This window comes from Narcine bancroftii, chromosome 9 (assembly GCF_036971445.1).
Source record: "Narcine bancroftii isolate sNarBan1 chromosome 9, sNarBan1.hap1, whole genome shotgun sequence".
Lineage (NCBI taxonomy): Eukaryota > Metazoa > Chordata > Chondrichthyes > Torpediniformes > Narcinidae > Narcine > Narcine bancroftii.
The window spans coordinates 67,272,121-67,290,159 of NC_091477.1; the positions used below are offsets into that span (position 1 = coordinate 67,272,121).

Below are 18,039 nucleotides of genomic sequence, written 5' to 3' on the forward strand. Positions count from 1 at the left end.
TTGTCCAATGACTAAAACTGTTGCTATCCTTTCCCTGCTAGCTTCCTGCCTCTCAATCCATCAATGTCTCTCTTATCTTGTAAGTACAAGGATGCATTTACATCTTGTTACAGCCCTGTACATTCCCATCTCATGATGTTTTACCTAACAGGAGTACAAGGACACCTCCCCTTCTTGTTACTGCCCTGTACAGGGTAACTCCCTACACATTCCCATCTCATGATGTTTTACCTTACAGGAGGGAGGGTATTAGTGGGATGGTTGGGTTTTTTTATATATAAAATTGATTCATCACATTATATACGTATCAAATTGTAATAACTAATGTCAGGTTTTGTGATTTTAAACTTTAAATAAAATATTAGATAAAAAAAAACACAATTGCCCAAATACAAGTCACTGACCTTGATCTGAGAGATGCAAGAGTTTGGATCAATTTAAATACTTTCAATCGCTTCAAACTTTCGAGCTTTATGGTTTCCTGGTTATTATACTCTGGGCCCTTCTCTATCAAGAATGATCTAATCTTCTGACAGTGCAAGGATGTTGCTTCACCTACTACCACTGGAGTAGAAGGGAGCAGGAGCTCCAACAGGAAATTTGAAAGAAATTTCTTTATGCAAAGAATGTTGAGACTACCCGAGTTACCACCCCAGGGAGCAGCTGAGGAGGAGGGTAACCACGTGTTCAAGGCAAGGTTGGACAATCGCAAGAGGAAGAAGAGAAAAATGATTGCACTGATATATTCAGACCACAAAAAACAGGAGGAAACTTGACACAAGCATTAATGCTAGACTGATTGAGAATGTATTTATTTCAGTTTGAAGTGATCTAATTCAGGTGCATCAGGTGATTGAAAGAGTCAGAGGGAGAAATGATCCCCTAACAGTGGAACACATTTCAATTCATCGCATTAACCTCAAAACAGATCTAGGGTGATCTCAGAAGTGTTTTCTGATAAGCAGGCATTATAATTTTGGAATGTTTACCCCTGGGAAATCCCTGAGGCAAAGCAAGGTAAGCTTTAAAACTGGACAAATTTCTCACATCATGTTATGAAGGGAGATGGAACCAATTTGGGTACTTGGAGCTCAGGAAAGGATCAAGCAGGAACTAATGAGGTTGCAGAAAAGGCTTCAGATATCATCACACCCTGTTTTGAAAAATACGGATGTGTCGATCAATGCCCATGGTTAAACACTTTGTGTGAGGTGCTTGCAAGGCATAGAAATCAGTGTATCCTTTTCTTGGCACCTTGGTGAGGTATTGCACAAAGGTACCTCAATGGGGTATATTTAACTGGTGTGGGAATGTTTAAAAATTTACTGGGAAAACTCAGGTTGAGTTACTTTGCCCACAATCCCATATGGAGAGGGAACCACTTCCTGAGATATCAAGTGCACAGGGCCCGGGGAACAAATCTACATATCCAATCCTTTCCCACAGATACTCTCTCTCCCAAGTCTCAGCATTCCCAATATCATAAAAAAAGTTTGAGGCAGTGAGCTGAAGAATTTCTACCACCTTGTTTCACTCAGTGCGCCAGACACTTTAACCTTCTGGACCAGGTGGAGAGAGGTCAGCGAAGGTGAAGATGCACTTTTAAAATATTTGTATGTCAGGAGTAGAATTCGATAGCAATCTGAACACCTTAAATTCCTCTTCATCATCTTACATCAGACTCTGCTGGCATCTGCAGTATGATTTTATTTATCTCTCATGGTTTAATTCACCATGCTCCAAGTTCATTTGAGATTGGTATCCTCTCTGATATGTAATCTGCATTGGCCATTGGGATTGAGAAATGTTCCCATATGTGACAGGGTTCATTGGCCAGCAGGTAATTTCCATCCTGTTGCTTATCTTTTCCTCTGCAGTCAGTGTATGATCAAGTAACATCTCCGACTGACAACAAACCTCAACATCATCGCAAGATTCCAGGCTGTAGTCTGTTTTCAGGACAGCTGCTCGAACATTTTCAAAATTCTGTAAAGAGAACAAACAAGAACATCCAATATTATAATAGTCTTTTTTCTCTATATTCTTAAATTATTGATTATAGTTCCAACTCGCTCAAGAAAGCCTTGAATCTAAACACTGAGTTCCATCTCTTATCAAAATTCTCTCAGGCTTGCTGCTTTGACCATTGGTTTTGATCTGATTTCAAACCCCCTCAGTCAACATCACAGATGTCTATATCACTTACAACTTAATGATCCTCACCGAAGCATGTGAGGAGGTGATGATGAAGGTTTATTGTTATAGACACAAGAACAATGTGCAGGAAAGAGACTATTTGTTCTACTCAAGGGTATAGGATTTACATACTAGGATTGTCTTGTTTTTAATGTCTGCCCAGTTAAAAAGTAGAGTGGTAAAAATGGAATATTTTGTGAGATTTTATCAGATAATTTGCCATTATCTTTAACTACTGTGATAACAGAAAAACAAGAAAGTGTGTATAAATGGTGTCTCAATGCCACACTGTTGAAAAGGAAAGACTTTTATGAGTTTAAGAGACAGTTAGAACTATTTTGTGAAACTAGTCTTTCTTCTATCAATAAAAGTTTTTTTTTAATATGATATGCTTAAAGCTTACTTAAGAAGACAAATGATCTTATACAAAAATTCTTAAGAAGGAACATGCTACAGAGTTGGATAGTTTAGAGAAAAATATAACAAAATGAAAACAATTATCGAAGAATGGATGGGGTTACAAGAAAAATATAGATTATTAGAGAATTAAAAATTGAGATATAACTCATTACAAATGTAGAGAATGGAAACATTTATGCTAAAAACTAAAAAAAAATTATGAATTCAGAGAACAGGCACATAAAGTTTTGTCTTGGCAGGTAAAGGCAGAGGAGTCATCTAGGATGATAAATGCAATAAAAACAGAGGCCGATATTATAACATACAATAAAAAAGAAATAAATAATATTTTAGACTATTATATGAAACTATATAAATTATAATTATTAGAAGATAAAATAAGATGGATGAATTTTTAGAAAATATGGAACTTCCAAAATGTGAAGAAAGGGAACAGGTTGATTTGGATGCCCATTTTATGAGGGAACAAATTGAGAGCTTTGGTACTTTACAAGCTATCAAATCTCTGGGGGAGGATGGGTTTCCTCCCAAGTTCTATAGACAATTTAAAGATTTATTGATGCCTCTTATGATGGATGTATTGGACCGGGCGGTGGAGACCCAAAACCTCCCAGAATCTCTTTCAACTGCTATAATTAAAATGTTTCCAAAGAAAAGTGGAGGCCCATTAAAAACTTCATCATATAGACCTATATCACTCCTTAATGCTGCATGAAAAATAATTGACAAAGGCAATAGCTAATAGATTGGGACAATATTATCAAAATTAATATATACTGATCAGGTGGGATTTGTTAAAGGAAGATATTCTTCAAATAGTCTGGATAGGCTATTTAACATAATACATATGGAAAAATCAAAGTTGAATCCATGTACAACAGTCTCCCTCAATGCAGAAAATGTATTTGACTGTTTAGAATGGGTTTTTTTTAATTTAAATCATTGGAAAAATTTGGCATTGGCATAAAATTATAAATTGGATAAAAACTCTTTATCATAAACCACAAGCCAAAAGCATAGTTAAAAATCAGATGTCAGTGGTTTTTCTCTTCAGTAGATGGAACAAACAGGGATGTCCTCTGTCCCCAGTGCTTTTTATCCTTGCGATTGAACCACTGGTGGAGATTATAAGGAGAGATCCAGATACTAAGGGTTTCAAGTTGGACAGGAAGAACATAAAATTACCTTATTTGTTGATAAATGTGTGTTACGAGCCCAGAGGACCCCAAAACCAAGCAGCCATAGATATTCACCAAGACAAATGGTTACTTAAACAGAAGTTGCTTTTAATTATCTTTAAACATGAAAAAAGAATCAAACTTTAACATCACTATTGACTTAACTAACTTAACTTAACCCCCTTCTAATTCTAAATGCACGTCTATGAAATGTGTGTGTAAATTCAGAAAAGTTATTTGATTATAAGTCCAATCTCACTTCTTATTCCTCCAAGTTTACTGTTTGCAGGTAATTTTTATACTAATTTAACATTTATGAAGTTCACTAGGCTTTGGTGCTTGAAAGATAAATGGTGACCACTCAGGAAAGTTCTTGTCAGTTTTCAGAGAGAGATTTGTTGTTCCTGGACACAAACTGATTCCTTTTAATCAGCCACGTCAGTGTCTTGCTGAAGAAACTTGCCCTATCAGCATTTTCCAGATGATAACCTCTTTCTTTCAGGTAACCACAGAGTTCCTTTTTGTTTCTTTTATTTCAAGTGAAATATTAGGCAGCCAATCCTCTCCTCTTGTATGAACCACAAAGGCGTTGACTACGCTGAAATAAGCATTCACAACCTGTCTTTCAAATGGGATTTTCCACAAGTTTGCCAGCTTGTCCTGTTCCAGTCCCAGTCTGCTAACTGTAAAACTGAAGAGCTGCTCTCTCTCTCTCTCTCTCTCTCTCTCTCTCTCTCTCTCTCCCTCTCAGAGAAAAAGCCTGCTTTACTCTCTCTGCTTGCAAAACCACATGGCCCTCTTAGAACAGCAAGTTCCACTCCAGACAGCCTATGGCTCCAACAAATTCTTTCATCTGTTGCCTTTTAGTAAACAACAATCCATTAGTGAAGTCTTTTGAGCACCCTCCAATGCTTTTGCAAAGGCTCTGGGCCCTGACATGTCTAGCATGAGCAGAGCTCCAGTATTTTAAATAAGATCTGTTTTAAAATGTTTGCATGTAACCTACACTAAAAAAAAACCTGCCCCAATTTATCTCCCAAAAACATATCTATAATCTATATAATTCCATGTGCTATTATATATGTCAAACATGATCTCATATACATTTCTGAAATTCTTTTTTCCTACAGGCCAGGCAGAATTACTTTAGTGAAACAAAAAACTGTACACAATGTACACAATGAAACAATGTAAACAACTGACTGTGCAATACAGGGAGGAGAGAAAAAAAACAAAAAAGTACTTAAATGAGTCCCTGATTGAGTTTGTTGTTGAGGAGTCTGATGGTGGAGGGGGAGCAGCTGTTCCTGAACTTGGTGGTGTGAGTCTTGTGGCATCTATACCTCTTTCCTGATGGTAGCAGTGAGAATGAGCGTGTGCTGGGTGGTGTGGATCCTTGATGATTGCTGCCGCTCTTCTGTAGATGTTCTCAATGATGGGGGGGTGGGGGTTTCCCCTGATGTCCTGGGTTGTGTCCATTTCCTTTTGCAGGGCTGTACACTCAATGGTATTAGTGTCACCATACCAGACGTGATGCAGCCAGTCAACACACTTTCCACCACATCTCTGTAAAAATTTGCCAGGGTTTCCAATGTCATACCAAACCTCCCAAACTCCTGAGGAAGTATAGGCACTGATATGCTTTCTTCATGATGCCAGTAGTGTATTTGGTCCAGGAAAGATCCTCAAAGATAGTAACTCCCAAGAACTTAAATGTGTTCACCCTCTTCAACTTTGATTCCCCAGTGATCACTGGATTGTACACCTCTGGTTCTCCCTTCCTGAAGTCAACAATCACCTCCTTGTTTTTGGTCACATTGAGGGCAAGGTTGTTGTTGGTGCACCATTTGACCAAGTATTTCGTAGAAAGGCAAGGGTAACCAAGCTGTGTGACCTGCAGAGTTTATCCAGCACATTTGTGCATTGTGCTTGACCCCAGTGTGTACAGACTTTCTTGTTTAATTCAATTCACCATGATGTTGCCTGGTTTGGAACAGTTCAGTTATAAGGAGAGATTAGATAAGGTCAAATTTGTTTTTTCCCTGGAGTGGAGAGGCTGTAAGGTGCATTGGGGGATAAGGGAGGGTGACCCAATACAGATGAACAAAATTACCTGTGGGAGAGGTAGGGTGGAATCGATTTCCCACAGTGGGGGTGTCTATAAAAAATAGAGGGCATGAGGTTTGGACGGGATCTGAAGGGATGTGTCTTGGAGCAGCAGATACTCTCAGGATATTTGAGAAGTATCTAGACCAGCCATTCTCACTCAACCTTTTATTTTCGGCTCTGGCCCCCTTGGGACTCTGCTCAAAGTTCATGGGCCCCCTTTCCTGTGAAGCAGTCAAATTTAGTTGGCTTCTCCAACTGACAACACAAGAATGACTGATAGAAACAAACAGAAGAGTTGGTAAGGCATATACAGCAACAGTTCAAATGTGGAGTAATGAAACCAGCAGTAAAAAGCACAAAGGTTGGCATGGATATTGTGGGTCAAAGGGCCTGTTTCTGTGCTACAACACTCTGAAATGACGTGAGGTCCTTGCCGTCATGGAGGTCTATCTCCTGCCAATGTTATTTGCTCTACACAGTATAAAGAAACCACTAAGAATGCAAGATAGCACAACATTTATAACAACCATGCTAGAGAGGCGCTTCAGAATGATCTGTGCCTTCTACCAAGCCCTCTGAATACAGTTAGAATGCCAGCATCAACAATACAATCTTCTGGAGTAACTCAGTGGGTCGAGCAGAATCAGTGAGAGGCAAAGAATGATCGATTGCTTGAAACAAAACCCTTCATCAGGATTGAGGAAAGTACCATATACAAGAGCAGTGTAAAGAGGACAGGGTGGGAGGGGCGAGGCATGGGCGACACAAAGGATTGGCCAACCAGGCAGAGGTGAAACATGATAGATAGAGGCAGAGGAGTGGCAGATGTCAGACAAAGAGAGAGAGAGAGAGAGAGAGAGAGAGAGAGAGAGGTAAGAGAAACAAAGGAGGAAGACGAGTCTTACAAGGGTGGGGGTGGGGTGGGGGGAGTGATGGGTTAAAAGGCCACCAGTGTAGAGAAGTTGATAATGGTGGTGTAAAGCAAAATCAATTGGAAACAGAGGCCGGGGCAGGGTATGAGAGGAGAGTAGAAGAATCCAATGGAGAGATATGGTCAGGGAAGTGGGAAAGAACCAAAGGAAGGGGGGAATGAGAATAGGTGGGGTGGTTGGGAAGGGGGACAAAAACAGAGGGGAAGAGAAGAGCTGATGGGGTTCAGAAGAAGGGGCTCACATCATGAAATCTCCAATAGAAAATTCTATGTTCGTACCATTGAGTGGTAGGCTGCACGGGCAAGATACAGCATTAGGTGTTGTTCCTCTAGTTTACATTAGGGCAGACTCTGGCAGTGGAGTAGACCCAGGACAGATAAGTCAGGGTGGGAATGTGAAGGGGATTCATAATGGAGTTCAGGGTGGCCATTCCTGAGAGTGCAGATACTCTGTGAAACTTTCCCCAAGTTTGTGTTTAGTCTCACACCATAGTTTGTCTGTTCACCAGGTCATATGTTATCCAGTTGACCTTCACCCCAATCTGTCCGCTCTCAATCATGAGAAAGATCATTGAAGATGCTTTCAAATCTCAGATTTCAAAATAATCTATTCCTCCTAGCGATGAATTTAGCTCAGAGCAAAGCTCCTTGGATCAGGGACCATGGAAACCACTTTTGGATCTGCCTTGCCATCAGAGAAGTGTGACATCAAGGATCCTGGTAATGGTAAAGCCAATGGCCATCATTTCAATGGTCCAAGTCAGACCTTGCTCGAAGAACTACAGATCGTTTGCTGGAGTTTAATCATTTCAACACCAGACACTCCTGCAAGAGTGACTCAGGGCATCATTCTTCACCTTACCCTTTATGCTGTTTCAACAATTCTATCACATCAGAAGGGGGTGCATTGCTAAGTGCTTGGTGTCATTTGCAAGACATCAGAAAATTAAATAGCCTGTGCCTGCATGCAGCAAAGCTAAGACAACGTTTCAGACATGAGTTAACATTTTAAATGTAAATTCCTGTCCCAAAAGTAGATGATAATTACTGTCTCCAATAAGAGAATATGATGATGTCATTGAAAATGTACATTGGCACGAACAGCAAGTTTGCAGATGACACGAAAGTGGCTGATGTTGTTGAGAGTGAAGAAGGTTATGGAAAATTGAAGCAGTATCTCGATCGGTTAAACAGGTGGGTAGAGGAATGGCTGATGGAAGTTAATGCACGGCATTTTTGGAAGTTTGGGGAGGTGCTGCAGAGCAGTAGGAGTACAGGTGTCTAGTACCCTACAGAATGATTGGGTGGTCAGAAGGAAGGCACATTGTCCTTCAGCAGCCACAGTACTGAGTTGGGAGGTCATGTTGCATCTGTATAAGTTGTTGGCGAGTTCCCATTAGGAATATAGTGTTCAGTTTTGGTCACCATGCTGCACGAAAGATGACAAGATGGAGAGAACACATAAAACATTTAATGAGGTTGTTGCCTGGATTCAGGGGCCTGAGCAATAGGGAAAAGTGGAGCAGGCTAGGGCCTTATTCCTTGCAACGCAGGAGGGCAAGGAGTGATCTAATAGAGGTATACAAAATCATGAGATGAATAGTAGGGTGAACGCAGATTATTATTTTGCCCAGAGGAGGGGAATTGGTAACCAGAGGACATAAGTTTAAAGTGAATCAGAATCAGAATTTATTGTCATGAACAAGTCACAAAATTTGTTGATTTGTGGCAGCGTCACAGTGTAAATGTTCATATAAACCACCTTACAAAAAATAAATATAAATAGTGCATGAAAAGTCAAAGTAAGGCAGTGTCTTTGGTTCATTGATCATTCAGGAATCTGATGGCAGTGGGGAAGATGCTGTCCTTGTTTGGGGAGGGGGGGGAGAGATAGAGAAGGAACCTGAGAAATAAATTTTTACACAGAGAGTGGTGACTGTATGGCTCGGGCTGCCGAAGGAGGTGGATGAGGCAGGTACTACTGCAAAGTTTTTTTAAAATTTGAACATACATGGATAGGATGCGTTTGGTGGGATTAATATGGGTGGGACATTCTGGTCAGCATGGGCAAGTTGAGCCACAGAGCCGGTATCCACTCCATATGAGTCTATGATCAGCTATTCTTGGTGTTTAATGACGTATCATCCCACGGTCACCATAGATCCAAAACTCAACCAGACCATCTGCATAAATACAGTCTTGAGAAAGTTTCTCAACACAAAATATTGAGTGAGTGACCTTCACTCTCCTTGGATGTTGCCTGACTGTTGAGTTCCTCCAGCCTATCATTGCCTGCTCAAAATTCTAGCATTGGCTCCATACTTACTCTGGTTACAAGATCTGTCAGAAGTTGGGTTTCCTTTGGCTGCACACTGTCTCCTGACTCCCAGTGCCCTTCCACTGCTTATGAGGCACAAGACAAGAAGGTGATGATCTCCATTTGCCCAGAGGAGTGCCAAAGTCAATAATTCTGACGACGTTTGGCATTATCCAAGATAAAAGGATCTATTTGGCTCTCAAGCTGTGCACGACCAATACACAGTGGTTTCACTGTTTCTTTTCACTCACATACCACTTTAAGTAATCCCTATGCCATCAGGGCTCTGCGATTAGTAAAGGATTGCTTAAGGTGGTATGTGGATGGAAAGGGAAGTTTGAGAATCACTGCTCTCGACCCAATTGTTACTGAAATATTTTGCTGGAGAAAAATTGTTATTGGCCCATTTCCTTTGGAGTTAGGAAACCATGCACATAATGAGTCAATGAGCTATGATTAAAACAGTGGTTTTCAAACCTTTTTATTTCCATTCACATCCAATCTGAAACAATCCCTTACTAATCACAGAGCACCTATGGTATAGGGAATATGTAAAGTGATTTGTGAATGGAAAGAAAAAGATTGAGAACCACTGCTGTAAACCATTGACTAAATACACAGCACCTCCAGGTGTAAAAATGCAGGCCCACAAGAACATTGCCACTTCCAGATGGCCTTGCAGGTCATCCTGACTTGGCAATACATTGCTATTCCTTCATCATGGATGGGTCTAATCCCTGGAGCTCCTTCTGCAAAGTGATTGGAAATGTTAGTATGCTGTCTCCGCTTCAAGTTCAGTTAGGTTAGCCCATGCTGCACACATCCTGAAAAACTATTAAACCAGGACGAGCAATCTACAATCAGGGTGCAGAGCATGGGAGCTCTTGCACATGGTCAGGTTTGGGGACTTGAGCGTCAAGTACTTACTGAAACATCAGGAGCTGAAATTTTGGGAAGCCATTCATGGCGAGTCCTACAGCAGAACTTCCAAATGCAAAATAGGCAGGCCATTAGAAAGAACACTCCAAGGAATAATACGATGGTGACTGTCAGCTTGCCACTGGGCATGGAATCTGTAGAAATAAGCACAATATCAAAATAGCATCGCTTAGACAACTCGTGGGAAAGGGAGTGAAACATGGAAGTCTGCAGTAACTGTAGTTGTAGTAAAAATACAGAAGTGCTGGGGGAGCTTAGTCACAGTGACCATAGGAGGTAATGCTGCATAAACAAAGTTTTGGAGCCTGCACCCTTGGTCAAGATATGAGAAAAAAATCAGGCAGGAAGGAAGATGAGGTAGGGGGAGGAAATAAGTGGAGCAAAGACTGAAAATTCAAGTGAATTTCAGACCAGCTGGATGTCTAATAATTTGCTTGATATAGAACATGGAACATTACAGCACCCTACAATCCTTATAGCCCTCGTTGTTGTGCTGTCTTATATATTCCTACCAAAAATATACTAAACCCTCCCTGCCTCCTAAACCTCTATTTTACTTCCATCCCTGTACCTGTCTAAGATTTCTTTAAATGCCCCTCCATAATTTTTCAGCCTCCATCTCCACCCCTAGCAATGCATTCCAGGCACCCATAACTCTCTGTAAAAACCCTACACCTGATGTCTTCCCTAAACCTTTCTCCCTTCACTTTGTTCTTTGTTGCTTGCTATTCCTGACCTGGGAAAAGGGCGCCAGATGTCTGTCTTAGCTATGCCTCTCAGAATCTTGTAAACCTTGAACACATACTCTAAATGTGGTCTCACTAGAGATTTATCAAGTTCCATCGTGACCTCTTGACTCTTGAACTCAATCCCCCTATTAATGAAGCCCAGCATCCCATAGGCTTTCTTATCCTTGTGGCATCCTTGAGAAATGTATGGATTTGGACTCCCAAGGTCACTCTGTTCCTCCACACTGTTAGATATCTGACCATTAACCCTGTACTCAGCCTTATGGTTTGTCCTTCCAAAATGCATCACCTCACACTTACCTGACGACCCTACCTGCCACTTTTCTGCATCCTCTGTCCTTTTGTAACCTAGGCCTCCTCCAACCTTTGAATCAAACGCAAACTTACTGACCCATCCTTCCGCTTCTTCATCTAGGTCATTTATAAAAATCAAAGAGCAGAGGACCCAGAAGAGATCCCTACGGAACTCCACTAGACACTGACCTTCAGGCAGAATACTTCCCGTCCATGACTACTCTCTGCTTTCTACATGCAAGCCAAGTTTTAACCCACATAACCAAGGTTCCATGGATCACTTTCTTAATGACTTTCTCATGGGGGACTTTTTTATGCCTTATAGACCACAACTTCCACCCTCCCTCATCAATTTCTTTTGTTACCTCCTTGAAAAGCTCAATTAGGCTTGTGAGACATGACCTTCCCTTCACAAAGCCATGCTGACTATTCTTCAGTGGACTGGACTTTTCAAAAAGCTCATAAATCCTTTTCTTAAGAATCCTCTCTAATAGTGTACATACCACTGATATAAGACTCCCTGGTCTATAATTCCCAGGATTCTCCCTATTACCTTTTTTTAAATAAGGGGACAGCGTTTGCCATTCTCCAATTCTCCAGAACCTCCCTTGTGACCAAGGGGACCATAGCCAATGCCCCAGCTATCTCTTCCCTCTTTTCCCACAGCAACTTGTGGGACATCGTACCTGGCCCCAGGGACTTACCAATCTTAATGTTTTTAAGAACATCCTACATTACCTTTTCCCAAATCTCAACATCATCCAGCACACAAGCTTGTGCTATTCTGACCACACTGACCAATGTCCTTTTCTCTGGTGAATACTGACGCAAAGTATTCATTTAGGACCTCCCCAACCTCCTCCACATCCAGGCACATGTTGCCTCCTTTATCCTTTAGCGACCCCACCTTCATTCTCATTATCTTTCTTCCCTTGAGCACTTCCTGTTTCGTGCTTCCTATACCTAATGTCTGTTTCCTTCTTCCTCTTAACTAACTGCCTCACCTGTTTTGTCAACCATGGTTCCCTTCTCCTACCATCATTTCCCCACCTCAATGGGACAAACCTATTCTGAACCACAAGTAAATGGTCTCTAAAATTCCTCTGTTGTTTTCAAGCTTTATCCATGAACATTTGTTCCCAATTTACTATCCCTATTTCCTGCCTCATCCCATTGTAATTTGCCCTTCCCCAATTTCACATTTTCCCATTTTGTCTGCTGTTATCGTTGTCTATAGCTAAGGGAGTTTTAGTCACTGTCACTGAAATATTCCCCCACTGAGAGTCTGCCACCTGACCAGGTTCATTACCCCGTACTAGATCCCATATGGCCTCTCCTCTAGTCAACTGATCCAAATACTGTGTCAGGAATCCTTCTTGGACACAATTGACAAATTCTTCCCCATCTGTCCCTCTTGCAGTCGGGAGGTGCCAGTCAATCTTTGGAAAGTCTTCCACAACAACAACCCTGTCATTTATGCATCATTCCAAAATCTGCTGACTTATCTGCTCCTCGGTGTCTCAAAGGCTATTTGGCGGACTATAGACCACTCCAATACAGTGATAGCTCCCTTCCTATTTCTGACTTCCACCCACACCAACTCAGTAGACATCCTCTACAGCGTCCTCACTTTGTACAGCTTTGATACTATCCCCAACAAGTAATACTACTCCCTTTCCCCACCCCCCCACTCTTTACCTCCCACCCTCTTCTTTTTAAATCACCTAAATCCAGGTACCTGCATCAGCCAATCCTGTCCTTCCACCAGCCAAGTCTCTGTAATGGCCACAACATCGTAGTTCCATGTACTGATCCGTGCTCTGTTCATCTCCTTTACTCCTAATACTCCTTACATTGAAATGGGCACATTTAAAACCCTCCAACAGACTACATTTCTGCTTCCTCTCCTGCCTGTCCTTCCTCACAACCCACAACAGATTGCAACATGCTTTCTACCTTCTATCCTATTCTCTGCCCTCACATCTGGTTCCCATCCCCCTGCCAAATAACTTTAAACTTTCTCAACAGCTCTAGCCAACCTGCCCATCAATTCAGGTGCAGCCCATTTTTTTTGTGCAGGTCAGACCTTCCCCAGAAGAGACCCAAATGATACACAAATCTGAACCCCTGCCCCCTGAACCAACTCTTCAGCCGTGCATTCATCTGCCACCAAGCCAATTTTTGATCCATAGAACCAGAGGACCACAGAGATCCACAGAACAGAATCAGGTAGGAATAAGCCAGTTAACGACAGCCTCATGATTCTTACATTAATAATAGGAAAATTATTGGAGAATATCCAAAACAATGTTATTAATGTACCTTTGGAAAGGAATGGCTGATCAGGGAGAGTCAGGATGACTTTGTGTGGGGAGAATCCTAAATCATTAAATTGAATCCCAGAAGATTCATGGTCAGTATTATCCACATGGAGTTTAATATAAGGCTTTTGACAAGGTCAAGCTGGTCCAGAAGGTTAAAAACATGGGATCCAACCTGAACAGTGATTGGACTTTTAGTAAAGACTTTGACAAGGTTCAATTTAGATGGTTAGCCAGGAAAATCCAGTGTTTTAGATCTCATGATTAGACAATGGTTATACGGGAGAAGCCAAAGAGTGGATAATTGCTTCTCTGACTGAAGGCCTATGACTAGTGGTGGGCCTCAGGAATCAGTGCTGGGACCATTGATGTTTGTCATCTATATCAATGATCTGGATGATAATGTAGGAATCTGGATCAGCAAGTTTGCAGATGATACTAAGATTGGAGGCATTGTGGACGGTGAGGAAGGTTTTCAAAGCTTGCAGAGGGATCTGGGCCATTTGAAAAATGGCCAATGGAATTTAATACAGTCAAGTGTGAGGTGTTGTATTTTGGAAGGACAAACCAATGTAGGATGAATACGGTAATGGTCAGGCACTGAGGAGTACTGTAAAACAGAGGGATCTGGAAATACAGATGCATAATTCCCTGAAAATGGAGACACAGGTAGATAGGATCTTAAAGAGAGCTTTTGGCATATTGGCTGCCATAAATCAAAGCATTGAGTTGGAATGTTATGGTGAAGTTGTATAACATATTGGTGAGGCTAAATTTAGAGTATTACATGCAGCTTCGATCACCTAACTAAAGGAAGGATATCAATAAGAGTACAGAGGAGATTTACAAGGATGTTGCTGGTACTTGATTCACATGGAAAAGGTTAAACAGGTTAGGACTTTATTCCCTGGAGCAGAGATGAATGAGGGGAAATTTTATAGCAGTATAAAAATATGATGGCTAGAGATAAAGAAATGTAGACAGGTTTTTTTCCATGAAGTTGGGAGGGATAAAAAACTTGAGGACATGGGTTAAGAGTGAAAGGGGAAAAAGTTAAAGGGAACATTAGAGAGTGGTGGGAGTGTGGAACGAGCTGCCAGCTGAATTGGTAACCACTGGCTCAATTTTTTTTTTACACAAAATTTGCACAGGTACATAGATGGGAGGGATATGGAGGGATATGATCTGGGTGCAGATCATTGAGACGAGGCAGAATACTAATTTGGCAAAGACTGGAAGGGTCAAAGGGCCTGATTCTGTGCTATGGAACTTTATGGTCCTCTGGTTCTATGGATCAAAAACTGGCTTGGTAACTGGAGATAAGAGGGTAGTGGTAGAGGCATGGAGGTCTGCGACCAGTGGTGTAAGACAGGGATCGATAATGTGGTTTGTGATACATATGAACAGTAGTAAATACACAATGCTGGAGAAGCTCAGCTGGCCAAACAGTGCGCTTTAAAGATAAAGATAGATAACCAACTTTTCAGGCTTGAGCCCTTCATCAAGGGTATGAGAAAATGTGGGCAGACGCCCGAACAAATTGGTGGGGGAGGAGGCGCAGGGGGAGAAGCCAAAGGCAGGTGATGGATAAGGGAGGAACGGCACAGCAGCAAGCAGAGGGAGGAGGGATCATTTTGTGACTGGTGATGAAAGGGGCGGAGAACTGGAGGAAAGAAGACAAAGGGAAGGGGAAGTGGGGGGGAGAATGGAGAGCAGGTTAGCAGAAACCGGAGAAGTCGATGTTAATGCTATACAGTTGGGGAGAGCCGAGATGGAAAATCAGGTGTTACTCCTCCAATTTAAAGGTGGTCTTATTGAAATAGTGCATGAGGCCATAGACAGACATGTAAGCATGGGAGTGGGATGCAAAGTTGAAGTGCTTGGCCTGTCACTGATGTGGACAAAGTGCAGGTGGTCAGCGAAGCCATCTCCCAGTCTGCTCCCAGCCTCTCCAATATAGAGAAGACCATGAAGGAACCCAATGAGTTAGATAATTACCATGGACACATAAGTGAAGTGTTGCTTCACATGAGAAGACTGTTTGGAGCCCCAAATGGTAGTGAGGGAGGAGGTGTGGGTGCATGTATAGCACTTCCTGTGGGAAGGTGTTGGGGGGAGAGCAATTGGTGGGAAGGGATGAATGGATGATGGAGTCACGGAGGGAACAGTACCTATGGAAGGCAGAGAGGGAAGGCAAAGGGAAGAGTGGTGGGATCATGTTGGCGGTTGTGGAAATTGTGGAGGGTATTGGATGCAGAAGCTGCTGGGATTGTTGGTGAGGATAAGGGGAATCATGCGTTTGTTGCATCTAGGGGCAGAGGGGGCCAGGGTAGATGAGCTGGAAATGGAGATATGAGTAAGGGGTGAGTTGATGGTGGTGGAGGAAGAAGGAGGGCATTTCAGATGATCTGGCCTGGAAGATCTCATATGAACAGCCTGGGCATGAATGTAAGAGGCATGATACATCTGTTTGTGGATTACACAAAAATTGTGATGTGAAGATTGTCTTAGGCTACACCTGGATATAAATCAAAAGAAAAGTTGAGCAGAATATTGGTAGATAGAACTTAATTCCAATAAGAACATCAAACACCGTAAATGTCACAGCCTGAGGAATGTTAATGAGTAGTCTTTGGAGGATGTTCAAGTCAATAGATCCCTGAAAGTGAGGAGTTGGTCAGAATTTTTTTCCCATGGTATGAGTGTAGGTTTAAGGTGAGAAGAGGAAGTTTTAAAATAGATATGTCAATGTTTTTTTGCCACAGAGATTGGTTGATATCTTGAATTCACTACCAGAGGAACTGATGAAGTCAGGTGCAATATTTTCTTTCAAGGTTCTTTTATTATCAGGTAATAGTATAGAACATGTAACATTACACAAAATCGCCTTCTGCCTGCTATAAGGTAGATGAAGAGGCGCCATTAATATCACCTTGTAGCAAGACAGAAAGAGAAGTAAAAGCGAGTCCTTTCAGAGTCACTGAGAGTCCGTGGATTCATCTCTAGCACTCCCGCAGCCCCTGTAGCTGCACAGACACCTGCTTAATTCACTAACAACCTAATGGAGTTGCCTGCAACTATGGACCACATGTCGCCCATTGCTGTGTGGCTCCCTCAGCCTCTGAGCCCTTTGTCAGTTCACCGCTGTTGTCTGCAGGGTCATCTCCTCGGCATCTCCTTCTCATCAGGATTGTTCTTCCTGATTCTGGTGCCCGGTGCTCCCCAGAGTCTGCAAAGCCCTCATGCCCGCTGCCTAGCACAGACCCCAAGGTTACAGGTATTATTTATGAGTGCTTTGGCTCCTTTAACGGGCCATTTAGAGCAGGCCTTGGGACCAGGTAGTTGAACCCTTCAGACCAATGCTGTGCCTCTGCTTTCCCGGGTTCGCCCCAATGACAGCATTACCATTACAGTGGCCATGGCAGTGCCGCCACTTTAAAAAAAAATTACATTTAAATTTAGAATACAGTGCAGTAACAGGGAATTTCAGCCCATGAGCATGTACAGCTCAATTACACCCAATTAACCTCCACCCCCGATTCGAAAGTTGGGAGGAAACTTGAGTTCCTGCATAAAATCCACATGGACACAGGGAGAGCATGCACACTCCTTACAGATAGCACGGTGTTTGAACCCTGGTCCCCATCGCTGGCATTGTACTAATGGCTCTGCTAACTGTGCCACCCAAAGGGATTTAGACAAGCATTTGGATAGGCCGGTGACCAGTGGTGTGCCTCAAGGATCTGTATTGGGCCCATTGTTGTTCGTTATATACATTAATGATCTAGATGATGGGGTGGTAAATTGGATTAGTAAATATGCAGACGATACTGAGATAGGTGGAATAATGGATAATGAAGAAGGTTTTCAAGGATTGCAGAGGGATTTGGGCTGCTTAGAAAAGTGGGCTGAAAAATGGCAGATGCAATTTAATGCTGATAAGTGTGAGGTGCTTCATTTTGGTAAGAAGAATCAGAACAGGACATAAGTGGTAAATGGGAGAGCATTGAGGAATACAGAAGAGCAGAAAGATTTAGGAGTAACGGTACATCGTTCCCTGAAGGTAGAAACTCACGTGAATAGGGTGGTGAAGAAGGCTTTTAGTATGCTGGCCTTTATCAATCATTGCATGGAATATAGGAGTTGGGAGGTGATGTTGAGATTGTATAAGACGTTGGTGCGGCCTAATTTGGAGTTCTGTGTGCAGTTCTGGTCGCCTAATTATAGGAAGGATATAAACAGAGTGGAGAGAGTACAGAGAATGTTTACCAGAATGTTACCTGGGTTTAAGCATCTAGAGTATAGGGAGAGATTGGACAGATTAGGTCTTTATTCTTTGGAGCGTAGAAGGTTGAGAGGAGATTTGATAGAAGTATTTAAGATTATGAAAGGGATGGAACAGAGTGGATGTGGATAGACTATTTCCGTTAAGAGGAGGAAAGATTAAAACAAGAGGACATGAGTTAAGAATTGAAGGGCAGAGGTTTAGAGGTAACATGAGGGGGAACTTCTTTACTCAGAGAGTGGTAGACGTGTGGAATGAGCTTCCGGGAGAAATAGTGGCGGCGGAGTCAATTGTATTATT

General features: G+C 42.0%; 1 protein-coding gene across 2 annotated transcripts in view; it reads right to left on the reverse strand.

Moving 5' to 3' along the window:
• Positions 1 to 791: 791 nt before the first annotated feature.
• Positions 792 to 18,039, reverse strand: part of crfb16 (cytokine receptor family member B16) — a 57,817-nt gene continuing 40,569 nt past the window's right edge. For both annotated transcript variants that reach the window (XM_069896339.1, XM_069896338.1), the window contains exons 6-7: positions 10,079 to 10,224; positions 792 to 1,986 (exon numbers count right to left, since the gene is read on the reverse strand). In XM_069896339.1, the coding sequence (XP_069752440.1) occupies positions 1,711 to 1,986; positions 10,079 to 10,224 (422 nt within the window). In that variant the 3' untranslated portion in view covers positions 792 to 1,710. The remainder of the gene's footprint in view (positions 1,987 to 10,078; positions 10,225 to 18,039) is intronic.